The sequence below is a fragment of the Crocodylus siamensis genome, chromosome 1 (genome assembly GCF_052110815.1).
Source record: "Crocodylus siamensis isolate JL-2025a chromosome 1, ASM5211081v1, whole genome shotgun sequence".
In the NCBI taxonomy this organism is placed as follows: domain Eukaryota; kingdom Metazoa; phylum Chordata; order Crocodylia; family Crocodylidae; genus Crocodylus; species Crocodylus siamensis.
The window spans coordinates 101,486,942-101,513,849 of NC_143395.1; the positions used below are offsets into that span (position 1 = coordinate 101,486,942).

The 26,908-nt window shown below is 41.2% G+C and overlaps 1 protein-coding gene across 1 annotated transcript; it reads right to left on the reverse strand.

Moving 5' to 3' along the window:
• Positions 1-469: 469 nt before the first annotated feature.
• On the reverse strand, positions 470-26,613 carry TMEM244 (transmembrane protein 244). Its single transcript, XM_090032663.1, has 6 exons — positions 26,581-26,613; positions 11,483-11,568; positions 10,841-10,914; positions 3,136-3,261; positions 1,374-1,418; positions 470-564 (listed from the first exon to the last, which is right to left on the reverse strand). Exons 1-6 carry the CDS (start codon positions 26,611-26,613, stop codon positions 470-472), a joined length of 459 nt encoding a protein of 152 aa, XP_089888789.1.
• Between the last annotated feature and the right edge of the window lie 295 nt (positions 26,614-26,908).

The window sequence follows — 26,908 nt, forward strand, 5'->3', positions numbered from 1 at the left end:
CTGTGTTATGTAGGGATTCATCAAGGCTGGGTCTCCAAAAAGCCAGTTAAGGTGTCTTTGAAGTTACTTTGCAGCACAGAAGTGGCACAAACCAACTCTAGTGAGAAGACCAGATTCTGACCCAAGAAATGTGTGTTTATAAAGCCTCTGAATGCTTGAATTGAAATGTTTCTCTCTCCATTGCTCACACAGTGCTTTGCTTTAGGATTATGTATGAGGACTGTGCTAATGCCATTGCTCTTCCTTTTGGTTTGTTTGTTTTAAGAAATGGAGAGCATGTTTAACTATTTGCGTAAGAGAAAATATCCACCCAAAACAACTAAAACTAATTACATGCATTTTGTAAACAGTTGTAGGCAACAAAGGGGACAGCACGCTTACAATCTTGACAGTATCTCTCATTTGATTGTTATGTAAATTAGAAAATAGAAATAATATAGACTCCGATACAAATTTCCATTTTTGCTTTTCAAAAATCATCCAGAATTGGGTAAATGAAGTTGTCTTTGAACAAGCAGTATGCCAAAATCTCTCCTCCACAAATCATTGAAATTAAGCCAGCTCCTGAAAAGAAACATAAAAATATTTCATGTTAATTTTAGTAGCGGTATGCAAACATTACAACAGTATTTAAACCAATCCTACAATGAATAGAGACATAGAATAATCGTTTTTGTTACTCTCTTCTGTATAACACCAATGAAATGTAGCTAGGGATTTGGTTTGATTTGTTTTTCCCATTTTGAAAATGTTATTTTTTCTCATCAACTCACAAAATGAGGATTTTTAAATGATCTCCTCAGCTCAATCCTCCACCAGGCTGGGCCTGGGCACCTGTGTCTGCCAACGCAGGACCAGCTACAAGATCAAGAATTTTGTTTGTGTACCTCCATCTATCTGAGGATTTCTATATGACCCTGAGTACTTGTTAACTGGCTTCTGCAATTTTTTCATCTAAATATCGAAGTAATGTATTTCTAAAAAGAGGCCAGGGATCTCTAATTCCCTAACTGGAGCTTTACTGTTACTTTCAATGAAAAAAGTATAAGCCAAGATCCAAGTCAGGGCCACCTCACCAAAATCAGTAACTACAATTGGACTGCTAACACTGATAAGGTGAGCAGGATTTATTCTTAGAACATAACAAGTATAAGACATTTCAAATGTTAGGCCATATCTACTTGACTGTGTTCTTTTGTATAAATTGAATTGGGTAGAAAGCAGCACATATACAAATGTTACCATCTCACTTGTCTTTAGATGTTTGTTGGACCCACAAGACTACAATTTACTGAGGGGGTGATTTCTCAACTACAAATACTAAGTTGGTGCACAGTTCCAAGCAATTTAAAAAGTCAGTAATTCATACATACCTAATGCCAGCCACCAGTGCAACATCAGAGGGAATTCAGACATAACTGCAAGGTAAAAAAAGGTACACTGAAAACTTCTTGAAGATTGTCTCACACGTGAAAAAAAATCTCTCTTCTAAAATAACTGTTTCTAAAAAGGGAAAAAAGGAATTGGAAGGAAAACAGGGACATAAACTGAAGTGATGATATAAAATGCTGTACAGGAAAAAATATACCCCAGCTCCCTAAAATGGGAGAATATCCTAAACTGAACTCAGAGCAGGATCAGCCATTTTAAGCCCTGTATCAGGAAATTCATAGAATCAGAGACAATGAGGGTTGTAAGGGACCTGAGGAAGTCATCTAGTCCAACCCCCTGCTCAAAACAGGACCATCCCCTGCTGTATCATCCCAGCCAAGGCTTTGTCTAGCCAGGTCTTAAAAACTTCCAAGAATGGAGATTCCACATCCTCTTTGGATAATCTGTTCCAGTGCTTGACTACCCTCATGAGAAAGTTTTTCCTCATATCTACCCCAAACTTCCTCTGCTACAACTTGAGACCATTGCTTCTTGTTTTGTCATCTGCCACCACCAAAAGCAGTCTATCCTCTTTGGAACTGCCCTTCAGGTAGTTGGAGGCTACCTCTCAGTCTTCTCTTCTCCAGACTAAATAAGCCCAGTTCCCTCCATCTCTTATCATAAGTCACGTACCCCAGCTCCCTAACCATTTACATTGCTTTCTGCTGGATTGTCTCCAGCTTGCTCCCATCCTTTCTGCAGGGGGGACGCAACCTGGACACAGTACTGTAGAAGTGGCCTCACTTGTGCTGAATAGAGGGGAATAATTATTTCCCTCAATCTGCTGGCAACATTCCTATTAATGCAGCCCAGTATGCCATTAGCTTTCTTCACAACAAGGTCACGTTGTGGGCTCATATTCAGCTTATTTTCCACTGTAACCTCCAGGTCCTTTTCTGCAGAGCTGCTACTTGTTCTAATATCTCTATTTATTTACCTTCCTTTCATGAGTAAGGCAGAAATTCCACACATTGGATACTCAAAACAAAACAGGGAATAGGACCAGAAAGCATAGGAGGAACTGCCATGAAGCAGGATAATATAACATTGACTTAGAGTTAAATAGGCAGAAATAGGGTTAAAATATCTCTCCCAATCAGCCATCCCAGCACTCTGGTAAACAGCATAGGGGGATTAGCAGGTGTTCTGGCAAAAACTGATGATGAGCTTCATTTGCTGTAGACAACTCTTTCTTGCTTGCTTCCTTTTCTTTCTCACTATGTGAGAAGATGCCAGACCTGATAAAATGCTTTATTTTCCTCACTGAGGTTTAGCTGAAATCATGTTTAACTTAGACATTTTGCTGCTGAAGCAGGCTTTGTTTTACATTGAACTTTGACTGAGGTACTTAGGTTGGAGCCTTGAAGGGTCAGGGCACTGATAACAGTTACTTGTTTTACAAAAGGTGCACAACTCCCTGTTGCTGAAACCACCTCCTTTCCTCAAATGCTGTCTCTGGTATGTTACAAATGAAACCTCTTAAATACAATGCAAGATAATTGCCATTTAAAAATTGTTGCAACAAAGTGCCATTGTGTTTTAAATGGCAGTATATTGTATACAAGATGGAAGAGAGGAGAAATTAATATTTGTTGAATTTGATAAAGTGCCATTGTTAGTCCAATAAGAAATTAAAGGGAAAATTTTGATCAGTCCTGCTCAGTTTATAGTACAGTACATTTATTTAAAATTATCCTTGCTTACCAAATGATGTTATGATGATATGAATAACAGTAACTGTTATAGCGTAATCCCAAACCCATTCTTCCACAACCAAGGCAAACAGCAATCCACAAATAAAGTAGGTAATTTCCAATGAAACTAGAAGAACTGTAAATGAAAACAGGGTATTTATTAGTATAAACAAATGTTTTGGAAAGCTTGTTCCCATACATGTAATTAATAGAAATAGGCAGTTAAGCTTTCAAAGGTAAAATTGAGGGTAGATTATTTTTCAGCAAGGTCAAGTGGTCTGCTAATGTTTCCATTTAAAATTTGTTTTCAATTATTTACAGCCTTGGCCACAAAAAATTGCCTGAGGGGAACCTCATTGTGTATGTTGCATTACAGTGTAGATTGAAGAAAAGGGCCTAGGATTAATAAGGCTGGTAACCAATGTCCTCTTTATAACCCAGAGCAGGTGCAACAAGGAAGTGCACTTATACTGTGGGAAAGGGACAAAATCTGGCCCACAGTGGACTCCATTTCCCAGCAGCTCCTGCCCATGTCACTGTGGCCAGTTTTCCTGGGGTGACAGAGAAGAGGAATTGGGAAGCCCCACCCGAGAGATGCAGCACGGGAAAAAAATCATGAAATAAAGAAAGGAACACACAAAAAACACTTATCTGCAGAAAAAGCAAAACCGGAAGGATGAGAAGAGCCCGTGTGATTCACAAGTTGTGCTTTTGTATGATTAAAGCCGCTGGGTGATGTCATGGAGTCATGCTGACCGGCAGAGATAAAAGTGGCCACTGGCAGTGAGGTGGGAAGAGCGAGAGTGGATGCAGAGTCTCTCCGTGCTGGCATTGGGTAGAGCTGGCATGAACAGGGAATGCCCGGGTGACGAGTGGCAGCAGGGGCAACAAGGCTCCCTCACACCGAGGGGACTGAGGCAGAACCCCAGTGGGGGAGAAGTGTTGGGGGTGACTTTCCCCTCATGCCTCTGAAGAGGTTCAGCGACAGAAGTTCTGTGGCGGGCCACTAAGGGGTGCTCCTGCGTTGAGCCTCCCACCTCACTGCGTCCGACCATCTTCTGGCTCTAAGCAGGGGGGCCTCACGTCTGGCTGACCCCCTTCTTGGAGCACACCCACTAGCCTGGCAGTTCCACTGCCACCACCCAGAGCTGGGCTTGATTCTGGCTCTGTGCACCCTGGGAAACACAGGCCTAGTAGCTCTCGAGGGTACTTGTTTCACTTCAAGAACTTGGGATGCTTCCCTCAGTCAGAAGTGGTCTCCCTTAGTCAGCCAAACCAAGGGGACCCCAAGGCATAATCTAGACCCACTCCCAATAAGTCTCCCACACTAGGTACAAAGGAGAACTTTATTGGTTACAAGGGGTAGGGTTAGAATAGGGTACAGGGTAGAGCAATATCAGAGAAATCCCATAGATCAAACTCCCATGGCTGGGTAGCCTTTGATCACACATCTGTGTTACTGCAAGCTATATATCTAGTTAGATCTTCGGTAGCTTACTCACAAGTATCATCCAGAGGCAGGTGGAGATTCCCTCTGGAGGCAGGCAGTTCCTTGATCATGAGTTTTGAGAGAGAGAGCAAGTTTAAGATGGTTCAGCTCTTCTCTCTCTGAGTCTTCCTCATGGCTGCTGCCCCTTCCTCCTGGGCAGTCCTTATATAGTTACCTCATGTACCTTGTGACCTCATTTACTTAGTCCAATGGAGGCCAGCACCTGTTGGCTGACAGCCAACCAATTTGAAATGCATCACTAGTTGCTGGGCAAACTGGCAGTTCCTAGCTCCCCAGGGAGCAAGCCCCTCGCCCAGGTATGTGATACCAATCATGTAGGCAGAGGAAGCAGGTTTCCCACCTCCCTCAGGAATGTATCCAACTCAGGTAAAGAGATAGGGTAAGGTATGTATCCTCTGATGGGCCCATCCTAACCAAATTGTCACAGAGCAGAGTTTTGGGGGAGAAACAGAGGTGGCCTTCTGGCACAGGTTCCAAACAATGCAGCATCCAGTACGGTGACCCAGAAGAACAGGTTGAGACCTATCTCAAGGAAGCTAAAGGGTTTTTACCCAAACACTCCCAGGTACTTGGTTGGGGAGCTGGGCTGGGAGTGCAAAGGGGAGATAGACCCTGCAGGACCAGCATCAGGGGTGTACTGCCAAGCATAGGCAGGAGTGCGGGAAGAACGAAACAGTAGGACACCGGACAGGAAGACCCTTTTGGGGTTCCCTTTTTTTCTTTCTTTTCTTCATTTCATTTCAAATCATTAGGCCCAGATACTCTCCACCCCAGGGTGTTGAGGGAGCTAGCTGTGGTTATTGCAGGGCCCTTGGCATGGCTTTACGAGCGCTCATGGTGCTCGGGCCAGGTGCCAGATGATTGGAAGATAGCTAACGTGGTCCCCATCTTCAAAAAAGGGAAGAGAGAGGACCCGGGCAACTATAGGCCTGTCAGTCTTACCTCAATCCTAGGGAAACTCTTTGAGAAGATCCTCAAGGAGCACATCTGCGATGGGTCGGCTTCAGGGATGATGCTCAAGGGCAACCAGCACGGTTTCATTAGGGACAGGTCATGTCAGACCAACCTGATTGCCTTTTATGATCAGGTCACAAAGGCAATGGATGGAGGTGTCTCCGTGGACGTAGTCTTTCTTGACTTCAGCAAGGCCTTTGACACCGTCTCCCACCCCATCATCATTAAAAAACTAGGCGACTGTGGCATTGATGCCTACACAGTCAGATGGATTGCAGATTGGCTCAAGGGTCGTACTCAGAGGGTGGGGTGGGTGGGTCATATTCGACGTGGGGGGAAATGGGCAGTGGAGTCCCCCAGGGCTCAATTCTTGGGCCCGCGCTGTACAATTTCTTCATCAACAATTTGGATGAAATGCAACCTGTTTAAATTTGCTGATGATACCAAAGTTTGGGGTGAGGTGAGCACGCTAGTAGGGAGGGAAAGATTGCAGCAAGACCTGGCTAGGTTACAGGGGTGGTCTAACATAAACAGGATGCGTTTCAATACTGACAAGTGCAGGGTGCTGCACTGGGCAGTAGTAACCAGCAGCATACTTATAAGATGGGAAACTCCCTTCTTGAGAGCACAGAGGCAGAAAGGGATCTTGGAGTCATTATTGACTCCAAGATGAACATGGGCCGACAATGTGAGGTCATGGTTGGAAGGGCTAACCGCACCTTGTCGTGCATCCACAGGTGCATCTCTAGCAGGACCAAGGAGGTGATACTCCCCGTCTATGCAACGCTTGTCAGGCCACAGCTGGAGTACTGCATCCACTTCTGTGTGCCCCACATAAGGAGGGATGTGGACAACATTGAAAGGGTCCAATGCAGGGCCACCCGCATGATCTGGGGACAACAGGGCAGACCCTACAATGAAAAGCTAAACCTGTTCAGCTTTCACAAGAGAAGGCTGAGGGGGGACCTGGTGACAGTCTATAAACTCATTAGGGGGGACCAGAAGGGTTTGGGAGAGACCTTGTTTCCCCTAGCGCCCCTTGGCATAACAAGGAATAATGCACACAAGTTATTGGAGAGTAGGTTTAGATTAGATATCTGCAAGAACTACTTCACCGTTAGGGCGGCTAGGAGCTGGAACCAACTTCCAAGGGAAGTGGTGCTGGCTCCTACCTTGGGGGTCTTTAAGAAGAGGCTTGATGCCTACCTGGCTAGACTCATTTGAGTCCAGTTTTTCTCCCGCCGAGGTGGGGGGAAGGACTTGAAGATCTACAAGGTCCCTTCCAACTCTATTTCTATGATTCTATGACTCTATGATTACCTCTGCTTGACAGGGGAACCCGTGCTGGCCCCAGGAGTAGAGCCAACAGGCTCAAAGGGGCCTTGGGCATAGAGCCAGAAAGAACCTCAAGGAGGAGAGAGGAACACAATCAGGCACAAAGAACATCCACTGAAGGGAGGCAGCCATGTTAAGACCTAGTGCCCCGCCAGAGGGGCATTCTCTGTTACATTCAATTGTGTTATTTTGCTTGTGTGGCAGATGGTTATAAAGAACAGACATGAAGAATAAAGTATAAATGAAGCAGAGAATCCAAAGGACTAGCACAAGCCACCCCTATGGAATTAGCATGCTAGATAAGCACATCTTCCCTCAGCCTTGATACACAGGCATCAAGCTGCACCTACTTCTCTATGGTATAACAAAACCAAAATAGGAGGATTTCGTGTTTCTTGGATAGCTACAATGACAGTGCATTTACACAAGATGCTTTACTGTGCAGTAGAGCAATTTACTGCATAGTAAGCATCACCATCTACATGTGCAGTCTGTTATTGTGCAGTGATTTGCTCTACTCAGCAGTTAATTTGCAAATAGTAAATTAACTGCCAAGTAATTACTGTACAGTAAGGCATATGTAGACAGTCAACCGGGAGCAAATTTGCTCTTCGTCAGCCAGGCAGCAGGGAGTAAGAGATTGCTCCCTGCTCCTGGGAACTGCCTGCTTCCAGGGTAGGCTCCACCTCCAGAGCCCAGGCAGCTTGTTCCTTTGCCTTGGTAGCAGTGAGCTCCCAACCCCCACTCCATGACTGTAACTGCAGAGCGGAGCTAGGATTGACCCATTGCATAGGGAGAGTTCCCTGACGAACTGAAGCTAACTGGGATCTGCCCCAGACCGGGACAGTTCCTGGCCAGCCCCAAGCCACACAGGGAAATCTTCACATACAACCTGGACCTGGCTGGGGACTGTCTCATTTCAGGCAGTTCCCAGCCAGCTCTGGGTTGCATATGCAGACTTCTCTGTGCAGCCTGGGACTGGTTGGGAACTGATCCAATCTGGGGCAGGTCCCAGCCTCACAGCTTTTTATGACTCTTTTGTCCTGATTGGGAGATTGAGGCATGGGACTTGGAAATTGCTGCAGGGCAGGGGCAGGTTCCAGCCCCCTACCCCAATCTGCTGGCGGAGCTGACTGGGGAGCCAGGGCTGGGAGCTTCCTGCTGCTGGGGCAGAGGAACATTGCCCCCACTGGGACTTCACCACCAAAGCCCACCCCAGCAGCAGGCAGCTCCTAGGAGCAGGGAGCATTCTCCCAGTCCCTGCCAGGAGACAGCTGTCTCCTGGCCCCTTGCTCCCTGCCAGCTTCTGGGTTAGCACCCGGGGGGGCTAGAGCTCCACCTGACTGCTGTAGGAGGGCAGAACTGGGTGGGAGAAAATCTACTCCCAAATGCACACACATGTAGACACCTGCCCAGGGTCTGTTTACTCCAGAGTAAATCTGGAGTAAATTACTGTGGAGTAAACCCATGCTGCAGCATTTGCATGTGTAGACATGCCCTGTATGAGGCAAAGTAGATAAATCTTGATGCTCTACAACAGTGCTTCTCAACCTATCCAATGTGGTGGACCGGCAATTTTTTTTCCAGTGGGTCAGGGACCAGTGCCCGGTTCAGCCGGTGGCAGCAACTGTGTGTAACAGTGCTACACAAATGCACGACCAGCTGTTTCTTTCTCTTTCCTCACCTCGCACAACGTGACGTCACCTGGAGTGTTGGAACGTATGAACTGTGGCGCAATGACATATCAATGTTATGCTTCTGAAAATATATTTTTCTTTCATGGAAACTCGCTGCGGACTGGTGAATATATATTTCTTTCTTTCCTGGCAACTCGCTGCAGACTGGCAAATATATTTCTTTCTTTCCTGGCAACTCGCTGTGGACCAAAAACCGGTGGCTCACGGACAGGCACCAGTCCCTGGACCACCACTTTGAGAAGCATTGCTGTACAAGACTGTTACTCTGTGAGCGCATCTACATATGCCCCTATGACGTAATTGTTACCATGCTGTCATTTAGTACTTCCTTTTGAAAATGCTAAATGATGGTGCAATAACAGCCCATACTGTTATTACGTTCCTGTAGTGATGCACTATACTGAGGGAGCATGTCACTATAGTGACATAGTTGTGGCATCACAGCTTGTGCCCACTGATGCTACATTGCCATAGTGCGTTGCTATAGTGACATGGCGTCACTTGTAGACGTGCCCATATAGAGCAGCTGATAAACCAGCTCTTTTCCTCAGTGGTTGAGTAGTACTCCTCCTGTCTTGTGTGGAATATAATGAGCTATACTGTGCCATCAGTTTGTAATGAGTCAATGGTAATTCTTAAAAACCAAAGGCACAGAAACAATGGGCATAATTCTGCTTAACCTACTGGATAGCCAAAGTGCAGCTTGTGACCAACTCCGACTTACCTGACTCAAGAGTAGGAGTCATTCTGTTTCCCTTTTAGGGTGCATAAGGTCCCCCATTATTGAATAGATAGAGATCTGTGTGTCTCTTGAGGCCAGTCCTATTCCTATAATGGGGACACTAACTCGGAGAAAGTAATGGAACCACCCATACACTTCAGCTGAGTAACTCAGAGTTGGTCACAAATTATATTTCTGTCATCTGCTAGGTGAAACAGAATTCTTCCCCATGTCTTCAATGTGTCTTGTTTAGTACCTCATATATTGTTGTCATGTGGCAACCTATAATGTCATAATTTAAATATAAATCCTATCTATCATGTTGAGATGCAGTAGTTGCATTAGTTATTTTGCAAACTAATTCTAATTGTGTAAGTTCTACATTTTTTCTTGGTAATGCCATATTTCTGCTAGCTTAATTGAAATGTTCTTTTTTCCTCTAAAACCAAATCAGAATGGCACTGTAGCAAATATCACTGCTCTTTCTATTCCTGTATGTGTTTAAGATGATGATCTAAACAATTTACATTTGAACAGCTCTAATTCCTGCTGATGTGGTTCTCCTTTACAACATAGATTACAAACCTGCTGAAGCTTAATTTATGTAAATGCTTCTTTCTTTTTCCCTACAGGAAGACAGTAATAGTTTTGGAAAGGGTCACATTTTTATGATTTTGTGCAGATATGTAAAGGGATTTGAACTAGTGCAAACCATACCCTTTTTCAGTCGTGCATTGAACTGGCAATGGACCAAAACTTAAAGTCACAGCTCTGCATTCACTTATTGCCCAGATAAAACTGCCAGTGAAGTCAATAAAAGGTGTGCATGAGTAAAAACTGAGTAAAGAGTTCAGTATTTGAGCTATTATTCCAATAGTGTAACTATGATGGGGGACCAGGGCAGTCATGCTAGGCACTGACTAAAGGTGGAGGAGGGGTGACAAATATCAGCTGTCACCACAGTTGCACAAATGTACCAGTGGAATAACAGCAGCCAGAATTTGCTGCTGTCCTAGACACTCAGCTTTTGGTTATGACTCTGGGTTATTCATAAGGCCATATTAAAATATGAATCTGATGTGAATCATAGGAAAGTTTGCTGCAGGAGGAGATTAGACTCAACAATATTACAGAGAAAAAATAATTGATTTATAATGAAGATGAAGTAATAAAGATGAATGCTTGCTGTTCATGGTGGAGTAGTCCAGTGGAGAGACATGACATTGGAAAAAGAGCTTGGGAATAGCGATGCATTACTGAGGTGATAAGTAATTATTGTATTGATTTATAAAATGACATCCTCTTGAAGAGTTCAAAGGAGATGAGCAAACAGTTAAATGCTAGCTGATCAGAAAGTCAATGAGCTTATTTAAACCCAAGTGGCAGTATTAAAATGTCTTGAATTATGTATGTATGTATTCACAGGGTTGACAAGTATGTCCACAACCAGCCTATTTTCTTGGTTCCATAAAAACTGAGAAAAAAAAAATCAAGGTACCTAAGTAATTTGGGTTAATCCACGAGGGATTTGTCTTAAAGTCAAAAGGTGCCCATCCATCCAACATTTTCAACCTGTAAGAGTTTAAGGAAAATGTTTAACAAAGGTAACTCACAAAACTTTATATATGTGACCACATATTAATGTTTTAATTACATTGCATACTGTAGCTTACACAAGAGTTATTTAAGCAAGATTCTAAATTCCATATCCTGAGGAGAGGAGTTTACAAGTTTCCTTAACTTCATTATGTGTCATAGCCTTGTTTGTACCTGTGATTGCCACTTATAAATAAAAGTGAGGATTTCTTGACTCTACATACCTAAATGTCTTTCTGAAGCAATCAGCTTATCTTTCTGCCACATTTAAAACCTTCTTTTTAAAGCTGGTTTCTTTTCCCTTTTACTCAGTTGATATGTTTGTGCGTATGAACTGATTTGATCAAGAATTATGAAGCTAAGTAAAACTAGCAGAGAATACAAATTTCTGAACTGAAGGGCTAATTTGTTAGTTTCAAGGGAGGGGCAGGTACTCTAATGTAAATAGCAATCCTATTTTGGACAACTTTTCCTCCTTTCCATCAGACAGTATACCATTTGAAATACTGTTTATGTTCAGTCATATTAATAAAGAAAATCTTACCTGAATGCTGCAAAACAAATGCTAAGGACCACATAATACACAGTGTAGAAAACTATTGTGCATATCAACAGATTCAGCAAAACAGCCTGTAAAGGAGAAATTAAATTAAACCTATTGCCTTATCTGCATTGGTCAGAAAGGTCCTATACAAACACACTAAAATTACAGAATAAAAATTGATCATAGTAACAATATTATTATTTATGTTTAAAATAGAATACTTGGACAGGATTTTTGAAATCACCTTGCATAAAGGCCCTGCTATGAGATAAAATGTTTGTTGAAGGGGGTTGAAACAAACCAACTCCAAACATTTCTGTACTTTCCCCTTCATTTTTAATATAAACTATGTATTGTAGAATACTTCCTTTTTAGTTGTATGCCTTCAGACCAGTTATTCATAGAATCATAGAAAAATAAGGCTCCATTGGTCACATAGTCCAAGTCCTTGCTCAGGGCAAAATCTTCACTGTTTAAATAATATTGTTCAAGTGTTTGCCTAACCTGCTCCTAAAACTGTCCAAAGATGGAGGCCCCAGACAGAGCACCTCTAGGTAATCTGTTCCAATACTCAACCAGCCTCATATTGGGAGATATCTTTCTAGGACAGAACCTAAGTTTCTCTTGTTGCAGTTTAAGAGCATTACTTCTTGTCCTGTCCCTTGCAGACACAGAAAATAGTTTATCACCATCCCCTTTACAACTATCATCAGGTATTTAAATCTGTTATCAAATGCTGCCCTGCCCTGCCTCTATAGTAGGGAAGAAAGCAGAAGCTGGAGGAGGGAGAGGGAATCCAGAGAGTCCAGCAGCAGCAGCAGTAGAGCAATGGGAGCCTGGGGGCCCCAAGTTAACCTTTCACAATCTGCATGCACCCTCAGTCTGCCAGTTGGACAGCTCTGGCCTATGTTCTTATTTCTGTTGAATTCTCATGTGAAATTCACTTTCATTTGAATTCAGTCTCTTAGAAGGCAGAAAGCAGAGCAGGGTGGCACTTAGAAACTAACTTTTTCAGAAAAGCGTAAGTCAGCTGTATCTCTCCATTCCCTTCAGAGGGAATTCATCTCCTGACAGCCCTTACCCTGTTGTTGTGCTAGGAGATGTTGAATATTGGCCTCATTCCTCTGTAGACATCTTTTTATAAAGTCTACTAGATAGGTCTAGGAGTTTCTGACAAATTCCAAATGGTTTCAAATGTTTGGGAGCTTTTCAGCTGTACCCTGTTCTCTGCTCTCAGACTGGATAGTAGTTTTGTTCTCTGCTGAAAACTGAAATTTTACTTTTGCCAAATTTTATTTGGCATTTATTTCAGTAAGTAGCTTTAAGATAAATCAGAATGAGATACAGGTGTCCTTAAGCTTCTTTCCATCTGAAGTTTTGCGGGACATATTCCAATAGTATTATAGATGAGCACACTATTTTTTTGCAGAAGTCTTTTTAAAACCCTGCACTGTTCTCCTCTTTTCCATTGGTAACACTAGGAATGTTTCAGGAATACATTATGGTGCATTATTGAATAAGAAAGCTTTGCAAACTCTTTCTTACCAAAATGACTTAAGTTTCTTATCAGCACATACTGAGGAGGAGCGAAGTAGAGGCAAGTCATTATCCAGAGAAGCAACTGAATGTATTCAAATGCACAGTAATGTAAATGTGTGGGTATGTATGTGTGTGCCCTTTCCAGAAAAACAGCTGTTGCCTTCTGCTGCCAAGGTCTTTCCAGTAGTTTTGTAGAGATGAATGATTCTGATGACTGTTTATTTTTCTTTATTTATGTATTTATTTGGGGGGGTGGAGGGGGAGTTAACTTATTGCTTTCCTGCAAGGTTTCTACAGTCTTAATTGGCTTGCTTAGACCAGGGCACCCAGCAGATTATTATCTTCACATACTCCCTCATGAATTTTGGAGAGCATCTTTTATAGAAAGCCTGTAGGAATCAAAATGAATCAAATTTTGAGAGCAGATCACTGGTCATGAGAACATCATTTCAGCCCTGCCAGTATCATAGTAGCTCTATTGGAAATCCTGTGGCAGAGCTGACAATTTTTCTGGCAAGTCTCAGCCGATAGTTTTTCAGTACTTATCTGCTAAGTCAACTGTCAGATTTTGGGCTTGCTGCCAAGGTAAGTTCATAGCAAGCTTTAACATCTTTCTCTAAAGCAACTTTTTTTTCTCCCTTTGATAACTGCTTCATCAAGGCTCTGGATAGTACTGCCATAAGTGCTCTCCTTGGTAGGTGTTCAGTAGTGGAGGTAAGTCTCATCAGTTGTAGTCAGAATCCATGGAATCCTTCATGGAAGACCAGGCTCTGGCTTTTAACCCAACAGTGGCATTATGGACTTGTGGTCTGTTTCTAATTAAAATCCAGGCTACATAAATATGCAGTGAGCCATTCCAAAGCCCAACTGACCACTGCAATTTCCTGTTCCATTTGTATGAGTGGCCGATGGTGTCTCTGAGGCTTCTTGATGCTAATGCAACAGGTCACAGGTCTCCTTCTGGCTGTTTTAATGTGAACCAGGTCCTAGAACATATGAAGATGCAGCCATGGCTAACATTGCTAGATAGTTTACTGGGAGTTGTGCAAAAACATGTGGAGGTGCCATTAGATCTTTATTTTTTAATGTTTTGTTGTGGGCTTCCCCTGATTCAAAGGTTTTGGCCATTAAGAAGCTCTCTTAAGAGTTTTGTTAGATGAGCTAAAATGTTCTGTCATACTCAAGAGTCTTCTTATAGAAGAAACATCTCAGAGACTGAGCCAAGCTGAATTCCCCATCTGCTAATTATGCGTCCTATCAATTTTATCTTCTATCCAGATTCATGTTTCCCATTCAGAGTGAAGCCAATTTATTGGAAGCATGTGAAATAAGGTCATTCATGTTTATCTGTATCGCTGCTGTTAGATAATATAGTATCTGTATGGTAAAGGACAGAAGGCAGTCAGGTCACAATGTGAAACATTATGTTTTGATAACGTTCCACTGCTAAGGATATGTTGAATGGAAGCCGAGTAAAACAATAACTTCCAAATGGGTTGATGAACACAGTTAATGATACAGATTCTTTAGTCAGGAAGATTTGCTAAAATCATGCTGTAGCAGCTAACTCTGACAATACTTTGATTTCTTATAATTAAGCCTATGTCTAGTTATCCACAAAAAACATACATCTTTTTTGCTCATATTGTATTAAATTGTGTAAGGTACACATACATAATAATTTTTCCATGGAGCTTTGGTACCAGGGTTGTCTTGTATACCAACCTATATGCTCTTTTATCTGAAGAAATAGACCCTGTATCTTCTACTCTTTTTAAATCTTCTTTTCTTTTTACTTAATTTATATTCTCTTTATTTTCTCATGTGATCTCTACGTATGTGGGGATGGCTCTGTTATCAAAAGGGAGTTTTTGATAATGAAACAGGTAGTTTTCTATGTTAGTTTGAAGTCAGGCAGAAGTCTATAAGATTTGCACCTTATAGACTAACTCAATCTGAGATATACACAGTGAAAACTTTCATGAGGTCATGCTCATTTCATCAGGTGCTGTGCAAGGACAAGCATAGAAAAGTATGTAAAATGGCAATAGTAATTTGAATGCAAAAGGCAGGAAGGGAAGGAGGGGAAAGGGGAAGCGGGGCAAAGCTGGGAGAGGCAAGCAAGCAAGCAATAAGTCCCTAGGGAAAAAAGGGGCACAAAAACGAATCCCGGTAATGGGATAAGAATCCATAGTCCCTGTTTAATCACACTTCACCCAATGCACTGTGGATGATTTCTTGTTCCTCAGTTTACTGTTCAAATTGTTTTTTAAAGTTTTTCCACCTAAGAACAGCTACTCTGAGATCAATCCAAGTTGGTCAATCCAAGTATCCTGCCACAGACCTTTGTTTCTTTCTGGAGCTTCTGACAGATTGGTGTTAATCTGTTCTGGTGTTCAATTTCTTTAAGAAATATGTGGTGTCTTTCAAGTAGCTAACAGCTCCAGTGGCACACAACAGAGTCAACATACCCTGAAACTCCCTTTGTCGTGGTGCTAACACCAGAGATGATGGGGGATCCTGGGTTGCCAGGTCTGTGGATCTTGGATAATAAGTAAAAGTTGTCAGGCCTCGGCTCCCAGGAGGTAGAAGCAGTAATCCTATCCTGTGTTTGCTAAGGTAGATCCTTTAATAGTCTATCTAGTTCATTCTGGCATTGCTCTGTGGGGTCCTCAGTCAGAAGTTTGTAAAACTCTCTGTTGTAAAGTTGTCTCTTGACTTATGTATGATGTTTTGTACATGATAACAGTGGCCTCCCCTTATCAGCCCGTTGCACGATAATATCCAGGTTGTGTTTACAGCTGAGAATGACTATTGGTTCTGCAGGACAGACGTTGTAACATAAGTGGTGTTGTTTTTTGGCATTCTCAGGCTGTGTCTACACAAGAAATGCTGACTGCACAGTAGTTTGTTACTACTCCACAACAGCTTGTTACTACTGCATAGTAGCATCGCATGACACAAAACATGACGTGATGCTTGCACAGTAATAATGAGCTACTGCATAGTCAGCATCACCAAAAAGCCATCCGAGGATGCTACTGCACAGTAACAAGAGTTACTATGACTGTGCATGTGTGTCATGGAATGGCTGTAGAATGCTTTTAGGGGGCCGAATGCGTGATAAATGTAACTTTGATCTGTGCCCTTTGTTCATATGGATTTATTGCTTGCTTGTTTGCTGCTCTCAGTACTGTCCTCTCTTCCTTTCTCCCCTCCCTGCCTCCCTTTTTGCCTTTTGTAGTCAAATCACTCTCTCCATTTTATTCACTGCTCTATTCATGTCCTTCTACAGCATCTGATGAAGTGAGTTTGAGCTCGTGAGAGCTTATGCTATGTATCTCTCTATAAGATGCAAATCTACCCTACCTTCTTCCTGTTCTTGATAACACCCATTTCATTTTGCACTCCCTTAATAGCTTTATGAACCCTGCCAAGATATATAGTATTGTTTGGTTCTCACTGTTTCATTCCTGTTCCTCCCCAAGGGATAGTTATTAAAGAGCAGTAACCTTGCTAGTGGAGTCGTTAGTTCTTGTGTTATTCATGTAACTCATGGAAAAACTTTCTGCCCTTTCTCCAGTCTTCCACAGAACTGGCCATAAACATCTAATGTAATGTTTTTAGACACACATAAAATCTTATTGGTCTTCTTAGACCATATGCAGGTATCTTGGAACTACAGTGAATGCTGCATCAGTATAAATTTTAAGGTTGTAACTACATATGTCCGTGCTTGTGTGCCAAGGTAGTGTTTTATCATGGGCATACTTTCTAAAAATAAAACCTATGGCCATCCAACATCTTGACAGACGAAAGGAAAGGTGACAAAATCAGTCAGTCGATGGTGCTTGGCAGTGGTGTGGGAGAAGAGCTGGATGTGCAACCATCAAGCCTTCGCACAGTGGCTACAGGTCCACTTGTCAGTTGGAGGTTGAAGCATATTCTGCTTCCTGGCTCAACTGTGGGCCTCAGCTTGGGATAATTTCTGGATAATTTCCATTACTGCCAGTGATCTGGATGATATTCCAGGAAACCCTTGTTCATGGCCCCTTTCTTTGGCATCTTTTACCTGACAGCGTTGATATCCATTTCACAGTGATTTGCCGTGTCTTCTACAGTTTTTCATTTCTCCCTCCAAACTTCTTTGGCATTCTGATCTCTAATTGTATATTGTTCTGAAATGTAAACTAGGTCCAACTGCTTCTTTCACAATTGTGTATTTATTGTGATAGTACTGTCTCAGGCACTCTCCCCCAATGCTGCAAGTAAGTAAATCCCACTGCTGTTTCTTTATGGTTTCATATGTCTTTACTTTATAGTTTTTGCTGAAGGGAGTCCTAGATTGGCCTGAAACTGTGTTTATAAAGTGTTGTCTCTTATGTCTATAACTGTCCTGGCTCTTATTAGCTTTTCTGTTCATACTTCACATTTGCAATATGAACCAAGACGCTGAACTACAGAAATAAAAGCTCCAGATGTTTTGTTTCCCTTCTTCCTTGTACTTCCTATTAAAATTGACTCTTTCCTGCATTGTCTGCCTATAAAATTGGTCATAAAAGCCGTTTTCACTTTTTCTTGCTTTTTCTCCTTAGTGAGGAGTGGGGCACACAAGATGTTATTAGCAGCAGTATCTATTAAATCAGTGTACTCTTGTACTTTCTGTGTTAAACCAGAAGCCACTGATATTATTCAAATCTCTGGTTCCAGCAAACTCAGTTATCAAAATTAAAAGCCTAACAGAGTTTAGGGATTCCATTGCTGCACTGACATGGAGCTGTGTCTTCTTACTGCTGCAGTTTTCACAGATATCGTCAAAGCTTTTTCCATATTTCACCACTCACTCATCCCTGTCCATCAGGGAGAGGTTTCTTCTTCCTACATTTCTTCTTCAGAGGGAAAGGGATTCACTCACTTACAAAAACACATAGCATGACAACATAAACAAGAATGGTTAGCCTTTAAACTGGAATTAGAGCCCCTCTCCTAGATATCAGCTTCCCCTTGTAACACATCCTGATTCTCTCTCACTACTGTCCTCCTCTCTAAAACGGCTCCACAACAAGTATACTAATGATAAATGTAGCCTTCATGATATGTGGCTGCTTTGTACTGCTCTAGAGTAGGATGAGACAACAAAGTGGCTCTAAAAAAGCAAATCTAAAACCTTAAGCTTGACACTTGATGCGGACACTTTTTTCTTAGAGAAAATGTCAATATTGTGTCACAAAGTTACACATTGAACTTTTGTAAGTTTTGATATTTTCCATTCTTTGACAAGAGGAAAGCGAACTGTTTCAATCGTCATTTTCATGAAATCAAAAACCTGGTTTGCCATAAGAAAATCTTGAGGGCAGAATTACGAGCTCTAGTTTTATGCTACCTATCCTTAAACAATTAGAAATATCATATGGAAACATTCAGTTTAGTTTACTTTTTTTTTTTTTTGCGTACATATAAAGAATTGTTATTTAAAAACAAAAATTCCACTATAGAAATTGCCATAGTGGATCAGATCTGCAGTTGAGCTAATCCAATATCGTATCTCTAACAGTGGCCAGAACAAGATGCCTCGGAGGAATGCTTAAGTAGGCAGCTATGGGATAATCTGTCCCTAATATAGCTCTCCTCCCGATCTCTAATAGCTAGAGATTGTCTTAAGCCCTGAAGCACAAGGTTTAACATACTTCTGAAAACAATTTGTAATTAATTATGATAGTCCTAGATATTCCTGATATCCATATAAAAATCCATTTGTTTAAATCCTGCTGAATTCTTGTTCGCAGGGGTCTTATATGGCAATGAGTTCCACAGTTTAATGACACAATTTTATTATCTTTAACTTCCCACTCTTAATCTTATTGAATTTTTCTTTGTGAAAGAGAGAGAAATTCCCAGTCAACCTTTTCTGTATCACAAATTGTTTTATGTTCCCTATATAAAAGGTGCACCTCCCTGTTTATATTTTTTCAAGAGTAAATAATCCTAATATTTTTTTAGATGAGAATATTTTATAGGTCTGTCATTTTTGTTATGCTTTTCCAAACCTTTGCTAGTTGTACAATTAAAAAACAAGGCAATTTACAAATTACAAATTATAAGAAAAGTCTATATTAATAAAGTAGACAGTAAACAGGTTATTGATGTTTATATAACAAGTTATACAACCTAAAAATCATAAAGCAATTCAGTTTATCCAGGGCCAGATTATATTTCACTTTCTAGGTAAACAAATGGATTTAGGTGCCTACATGTAAGTCTATTCCACTCTGCTCAAGTCCCTGTAAAACAATTAATGCAAAAGGTGGGTGGTTTCTCCTCCTCCTAACTACTTCTTTGTGACTCAGTCTTAAAGGCAATATAATCTGTATTACAAAAGTGTTACATTCATAGATTTTCAGGACTTGAACAGGATGCAGTAGAATCCAAAGGCACTTACATGCCTAATAGGCGGAGTAAAACCTGGACCTCAGTGTCTATATTTTGCATTGCGAAGATCCTTAGGCCTTATCCTAAATAGAAAAAATTGCTAGGTTGTTTCATTTATCCCTAAAGCAAGAGTTAAGTTTAAATTAAAAAGAAATCCAAATATATTCAAGAATTGAAATACCCATTAAAAAAATCTGTATACAGCCTTAATTCTGTCCTGTAGTTAAAACAAGATGGGATGAATTAACATACAATTTAACCTAATCTGGGTCTACAAACACTGTTATGCATTAATTGTTATTTCATGCTTATTGCCTCACCATGTTATTGTATTGCTGGAGTTAAAAGTTGTTTTGTGTGCTTTAAATGTGCATTTCAGTATCTTAATAGGTTTGAATTTCCTTTAGATTCAATTTTAACTCTAAATTATATATTTGGTAACAGTCAGCTTATGTGTTCTGATCTGAGTACTGTAATTACTGAATTCTTGAAAAAAACACTTCTAAGAGGCCCACAGACATTAACTCATATCAGCATTATGTCATGGATACTGCATAGTCACGGACCCCATTTTAAACAACTGAAGATTTCTACAGATCAGTAGCATATCTAAAAGGAGTGGGTGAACAAGGCTCTGGCTCCTAGTGCCCATTTAGAAGGGATACCAGCCTGGTGGCCCCTAGGAAGCCTGTAGCATGGTGCTGCTGTATCTGGTATGTAGGTGACCTATGCCCATCCACAGCAGCCTAAGCCCATGCTGCGGTAGCAGCTGCCACCAGTTTGAGGAGTCTGGTTAAAACTATCCTGCCCTTCCACCCCACCTTGCTTTGCCCAGGGCACCAAACAAGTGTACTACACCTCTGATACAGGTTATTTCCATCCCCTGGATTTGTCATTGTATTTCATTCTCACTTATTGTATAAAACAGTTGTCTTAAAGATATGTGGGTAGAATCTGGCACAGATTTAGATCCAAAAAACCCAGGATTTTAGTGCTTTGCTTCCACCTGGCTCTTATTCTGGATAGGGAAACTAACTCCTGCTGACACTCAATTTGTCCAGGGGAAGGAAGAGAATGACTGTCATTGCTTATAGCTGGATCATAAATCTGAGAAGGGAGATGACCTGAGAACTAGACAATGCTCTAAAGATTTTTCACATGTATTACATTAAACAGTCACTGGATACAATACCAAAAGTATTGAATTCTGTTATTTATATGTTATTTGAAGGTATACAATTAATTATATTAGGGATGATTTGGGACTATATTTTCAGAGATGTTGACAAGTGGCACAACTTCTTTCTTTTATTTAGTTTTGTACAGATATTGCTAAAACAATACAAAAAATGGAAAATAAAATCTATGTAATATAATAATACAATTATATTTTTGTTAAAAGCTTACAATATGATTATATATTTTACCATCTTTCTCTTATTTAGTTTAGTTATTAACAGAACCTGTGTACTTAATATTAAACATGAAAACTGTAGTCTGTATTTTCATTTCTTAGTCTCCTCAGAGACCACACTGACTGACTTATTAGTTAAAACTTTTTTTTTCTTGGAAAGAAAATTATAATTCCATACAATTTTATTTGTATTAAATAAATTCATTTCTTGGATGCACCACCTTCAAGATGTATGAAAAAGTGACATAATTCTCTCCCCCAGCCAAAGTTTCAATTCAAGCAGTACATTCTAAAAATCTGACTAGCCAGTCTAAATGGCAGATAAATAATTACCGCAGCATAAAATGAATTAGCAGGTCACCAAATGATCTCAGGAAGCACTGGATATCAGCAGACAGTAAATTGTAGAGGTGGCACTCTTTGTTTTTGAAAGAATGGTCAACATGCCCTTCTCTGTGTAAACTTCCTGGGCTCTGCCACAATTGTAGCTGTTTAATTTGGCAGGGAGCCAAATGTGTTAAGCCACCGCATATTTCAGATGACCTGAAAAATTGCTTTTAGGTTATGCTATGCTCCCAACAAATTAACAGCCTGAGATTAATTTTTACTAATCAAAAAGTCATGCCCACTTTGCTAAATAATACTCATCTCAGGTGACAGAGTCCAGATAAGTCAGTGGAAAGATTTTTATGTGCATCTGAAATGTTTTTTGAATAATGATGAAGGGTCAAATAGAGTACAAAGGGCACCTGACTTCCACAATGTTCATTTATATAAGGGTCATAATAATAGTTAGGAAAAAAGCAGTCATAAAATGATGGAGTTGTTTAAAAAAACTCTTGATAATCATAACACTACTCCTTTCACTGATTTATTTGAAATTTGGCTGAAGTACCACAGACTATGCCTAATGATAAATGACAGTATTAATTAAGTGTGTGGGGTGTAGACTATCTAACAAGAGTGTCTATCTTATTTAGTAACTTTAGTAATGATCTAAAGCATGAATAAATCACATTTTCAATTATTTGTGTTTACATATTTCACTAAGTGAGACCAGAAATAATACAAAGACACCTAGGAAGAGTACAAATAAAAGACAAGATCCTATAATTTGCTGAGTACTTAAACATGATAAGCACACTCATTTATCACTAGGGTCAATTGAGTTCAGTTGACATTGGTAGGACTTGGATAGTCTTATACCTTATTATAACAGTATATTATTATACCTCCAGTAATATATAGAATATCTATTTATAACATCTGATGAAGTCACACCTACAAAATCTAATGCTTTTCTGGATGAGTTAGTTTCTAAGGCACAGACATTCAAAAAGCCTCTGGCAGAAGTGCTCCAACTATTGTGCTTTACTTAAAGTGCTATAAGTTAGAGCAGAGGTTCTCAGACTGTGGTCTGCGGACCACCACTGGTCCACAAGCTCCATTCAGGAGGTCCGCAGAAAAGTGACCTGAGGCTAAACCTGAGAAACATTACACTTGACTTCCCAGAACTTTGTTCAAAAGAACAGGCACAACCATTGCATTAGAAAGGTAAGATTAGCGATACTAAAATATGAGCTGTTTGCTTTGATTTGTAGAACAACAAAAAAAGTTTATTAAGTGGTCCATCAAGACCCTTAGCAATTTTCAAGTGGCCCACAAAAAAGAAGTTTGAGAACCACTGAGTTAGAGCATGAGCAAACCGAACAGACGTTTGCTGTTCAGTGAGGGGGGACTCAGAACCTGTTCACCCTGGCTGCCAGGGGCACTCCCGCACACCTCTTAGGAGGCTGCCTGAGTGGTCCCTCTCCCCAGTCCTGTCCTCTCTAGCAGTGACTGTCAGCAGACCCCAACTCCTCTCCCTGCAGTGCTCCCATTTGGGCTTCACTGTGCTGCACTGCGGCATGCCCTGGCAGGGGCAGACTTGGGAAGAGAGACTCTGGAACCCTTCCCCAGCAGCCCCCCACTCACTAGGTAGTGATGTGCTGCTGTCTGGCCAAGAGAACTTGGAGCCTTTCCTCTGCAGCCCACTCCCCCCCCCACAAAGCAGCGTCCCTCCCACTACACCATGGCATGTTGCTGGCTAGAGCAGCTATGAGGGGAGGGGAGAAACCCTAGATCCCTCTACCTGAAGCTCTGCTGCCCAGGCTGCATCATGCTCAGCAGGGACACCTGCAGAGGAAGAGAACCTAGAGCTCTTCCCTGCAGTGCCCCCCCTTGCCAAGCAACAATTTGACAGTGCCTGGCCTGAGCTTCTGTGGAGGAAAAGACCCCAAAGCCCTTCCCGTGCAGCCTCCCTGGCTGGGCTGAGGTGCACCATGGGGCCAGAGTGGCTGTAGGGACAAAACACCCACCTTTCTCCCACCCCCTGCACCTCCTAGTAAGGTTGTGCACTAGGCTGGAATCAGAGGCTGTCACTGACTAGGGTCAGTGAAATCTATGGGGGCAGAACCAGCCCTGGATTGGCCAGAGAAAGTTAGGTGTACCTGAGGCAAGACCTGGGATGGTGGCAACCTCGCTCTAAGTTGAACCTCAATGGGATCTGGCACAGATGTTAAAAAAGTATTTTAACAGAAAAGTGCTTTAAATTAGTACACATCCATCCAGGGTTAACTTAGAGTATGATCCACCATTTTTGAAGCGTTCTAATTGCTGTGAATGTCTCTTCAGTTACAACTTTAGAGCACTTTCTTCCTTCTTCATAGAATCATAGAAGTCGGGTCGGAAGGGACCTTATAGATCTTCAAGTCCGACACCCTGCCAGGGCAGGAGAAAAAAAACTGGGCTCAAATGATCCCAGCTAGGTATGCATCAAGCCTCCTCTTAAAGACCCCCAGGGTAGGAGCCAGCAGCACTTCCCTTGGAAGTTGGTTCCAGATCCTAGCCGCCCTAACTGTGAAGTAGTTCTTATGGATGTCTAATCTAAACCTACTCTCCAACAACTTGTGGCCGTTATTCCTTGTTATGCCGGGGGCGCTAGGGGAAACAAGGTCTCTCCCAAACCCTTCTGGTCCCCCCTAGTGAGTTTATAGATGACTGTCATCAGACTGTCATCAGCCTTCTCTTGTGAAGGCTGAACAGGTTCAGGTCCTACAGTCTCTCATTGTAGGGTCTGCACTGTTGTCCCCAGATCGTGCGGGTGGCCCTCCTCTGGACCCCCTCAATGTTGTCCACATCCCTCCTGAAGTGGGGCGCACAGAACTGGACACAGTACTCCAGCTGTGGCCTGACCAGTGTCGGATAGAGGGGGAGGATCACCTCCTTGGCCCTGCTAGAGATGCACCTGTGGATGCACGACAAGGTGCGGTTAGCCCTGCCAACCATGACCTCACATTGTCAGCCCATGTTCATCTTGGAGTCAATAATGACTCCAAGATCCCTTTCTGCCTCTGTGCTCTCAAGAAGGGAGTTTCCCATTCTATAAGTGTGCTGCTGGTTACTACTGCCCAGTGCAGCACCCTGCACTTGTCAGTATTGAAATGCATCCTGTTTATGTTAGCCCACCCCTGTAACCTATCCAAGTCTTGCTGCAGTCTTTCCCTCCCTACTAGTGTGCTCATCTCACCCCAAATTTTGGTATCATCAGTGAATTTAAACAGTGTGCTTTTCACCCTGTCATCCAAATCACTGATAAAGAGATTGAACAACGCGGGCCCAAGGGCCAAGCCCTGGGGGACTCCACTGCCCACTTCCCCCCAGGTCGAATATGACTCATCCACCACCACCCTCTGAGTGAGACACTTCAGCCAATCTTCTTAATGTGTAAAGTCTACCTAGCCTAAAGTGCCACACTGCCATGCCTTCTGCCAAAAAGGAGATTGAGAGGCTACTTGATTACATTGGTTAAGTATCTTATGGGCAGAAAATATAAGGTCTTTAACCTAGTAGAGAACACACAAGAAGAGACTGGATTTTATAGCCAGAGAGACTGAAATTAGTAATAAGGCATACATATTAGCAGCAATAGTGATTAACCAGTGGAATAAATTGCCAAGTTAAATGGTGGATTTGCCATATCTTCCTGTCCAGAAGCTAAGAGTAGAAGCCTTTATAGAAGATACATTTACATCAAACATGATTTAATGGACAAGGGTAAATGGATGGAATACTATGGTCAGTGTTGCACAGATGATTAGATTAGATAATCTAATGATACGTTCTGTCCTAAAATCTACAAAAGTTTGAGTTAAAAAGCACAGAGCACTTTACAGAATATTAGCAGACCTAAGTGTAGTATGAACCTAGTGGACTGCTTTTCAGTTTTACGTTTGTCTAGTCCATGAAAGAAGCATAAAACAAAGTATGTTCTCTCATGCATGGAGCTTTCCCCTACAAAAACTATTATGGTATGGTAGGATGCAAAACGAAAAAACAGTTTGATCATTCCTAGTTTATAACTTTGTGCATCAGATAAACTTAAAAATACTCCTCTGCCACCTACCAAACTCACCAACATGTTAGACTCCTTCAACTGTATGGAAGGTTGGGGTGAAAGTTTAAAATGCCTGGTACCACCTCTTGACCCTATTTTAAATCACAGTTGGTTAAACGTCCCTTTTGATCAGTTCCATTCCAAGTAGAACTCCAATTTTTTTTGAATGTAGTAATACCGTTTGACTTCACAACCTCACTTGAAAGTCTGCTTACCATGCAACAAAAAATAGCACATTCCCACTGCCAGAGCTGAAACACAAACTTTACAGAGTTTTATTTTAAGTTTGCATTATCTAAATTGGTATGCATGCCATGGAGTTCTCTACATTTATCTTCTACCCCTCTTTTAGCAGCTAAATTCTGATGTGTGCAGCTGTAAAGTTGTACCATAATAAAGGTCATGAGACTTGTCACTTAAGTGAAAATAACAGCTTTGCAAGAAGGGTGTAATCTTATTATTTATTGATCTCTAATTATACTAGGTGAAATCCTGGTCCCATTGAAGTCATCGGACTTCAATTGATTTCAGTATGGTTAAACTGTTGCCCTTTGCTCTTTTTATATCCCAGGCTACTGCTTAACAGATGAGGTAGTCATCAGAGGTTAAGCTTGCATGCACATGCATATAAATACAAATATATGCATATAGATATAGATATGTATGTATATGAATGCATTTATATTCATACATATAAATGTTACATTTAAAGTGGGAAGAGTTATGACATAAGGTATGTGAAAGTTAGAAGCGCCTGTTAAATAAATGATAGCAATGGTTTAAACTCTTTGGGAAATTCTAGATATATTACATACTATATATTTAAAAAAATAGTTTTGAAAACTAGCAAAAAAATCCAATTTTAAACTTCTCAAGCATTTCTTCTTTTTATTGAAAATCCAACCTTTTTAATATGTAATTTCTTTGAAAACCAGAGATAAACTATAAGTTGTTAGGGTTAGTTATTATATAACAACACAGTTTAAGGAAAGAATGGAAGAAATTCAGTGGAATTCTGGTAAGATCAAGTTTAGGATTTGATTCAATACATACATATGCTTTGTAAATGTTATATATTTAGAATCAGACTTATATTGTACTCGCTACCAGAACTATAAATGATGTGGTAGTATACTTTTCAGTTAATTATTCAGGAGCAGCTTACTGGAAAATAGACTGTTAGAATAAAGGCAATTGTTTTTTAAATACCTGCTGTAATGGACTAATACGATAAGTACTATACAGTGACCTAAAATGTAATACAAACTTGATTCTCTTTACCTTGGTGTCAGCAGTTTTGATCTTGAGAGCCATGTGTACGCATCATGAGTAAAAGGAATGATGCAGTTATGTCCCTTATGTCAGTATTAGCTGGAAGAAGCAGCTATTTTTCACTCAAGAAGCCCACTTGTAGATGCAGTTTAGGACAAAGTAAAGCAGCATTATTGGATTAAACTAAACTGAGACAGGAGCCATCTGTGAGCCAACTATAAGCTGCTGTAGACCAAACAAAAAATCCTTACCAGCTCTTTCAATGCTCATACTGTTTATAGATACAGTCAACCAAGTCATGTCTGTAATATGATTTTATCATTTTAACATAATGCTG

Coding starts and splice junctions, on each gene's coding strand:
- TMEM244 (XM_090032663.1), bottom strand. CDS start 26,613: ATGGCTCTCAAGATCAAAACTGCTGACACCAAG. Junction 10,915..11,482: donor ATTTGTTTTGCAGCATTCAG/GTAAGATTTTCT, acceptor AAACTCTTACAG/GTTGAAAATGTTGGATGGAT. Junction 1,419..3,135: donor TATCATCATAACATCATTTG/GTAAGCAAGGAT, acceptor TTTACCTTGCAG/TTATGTCTGAATTCCCTCTG.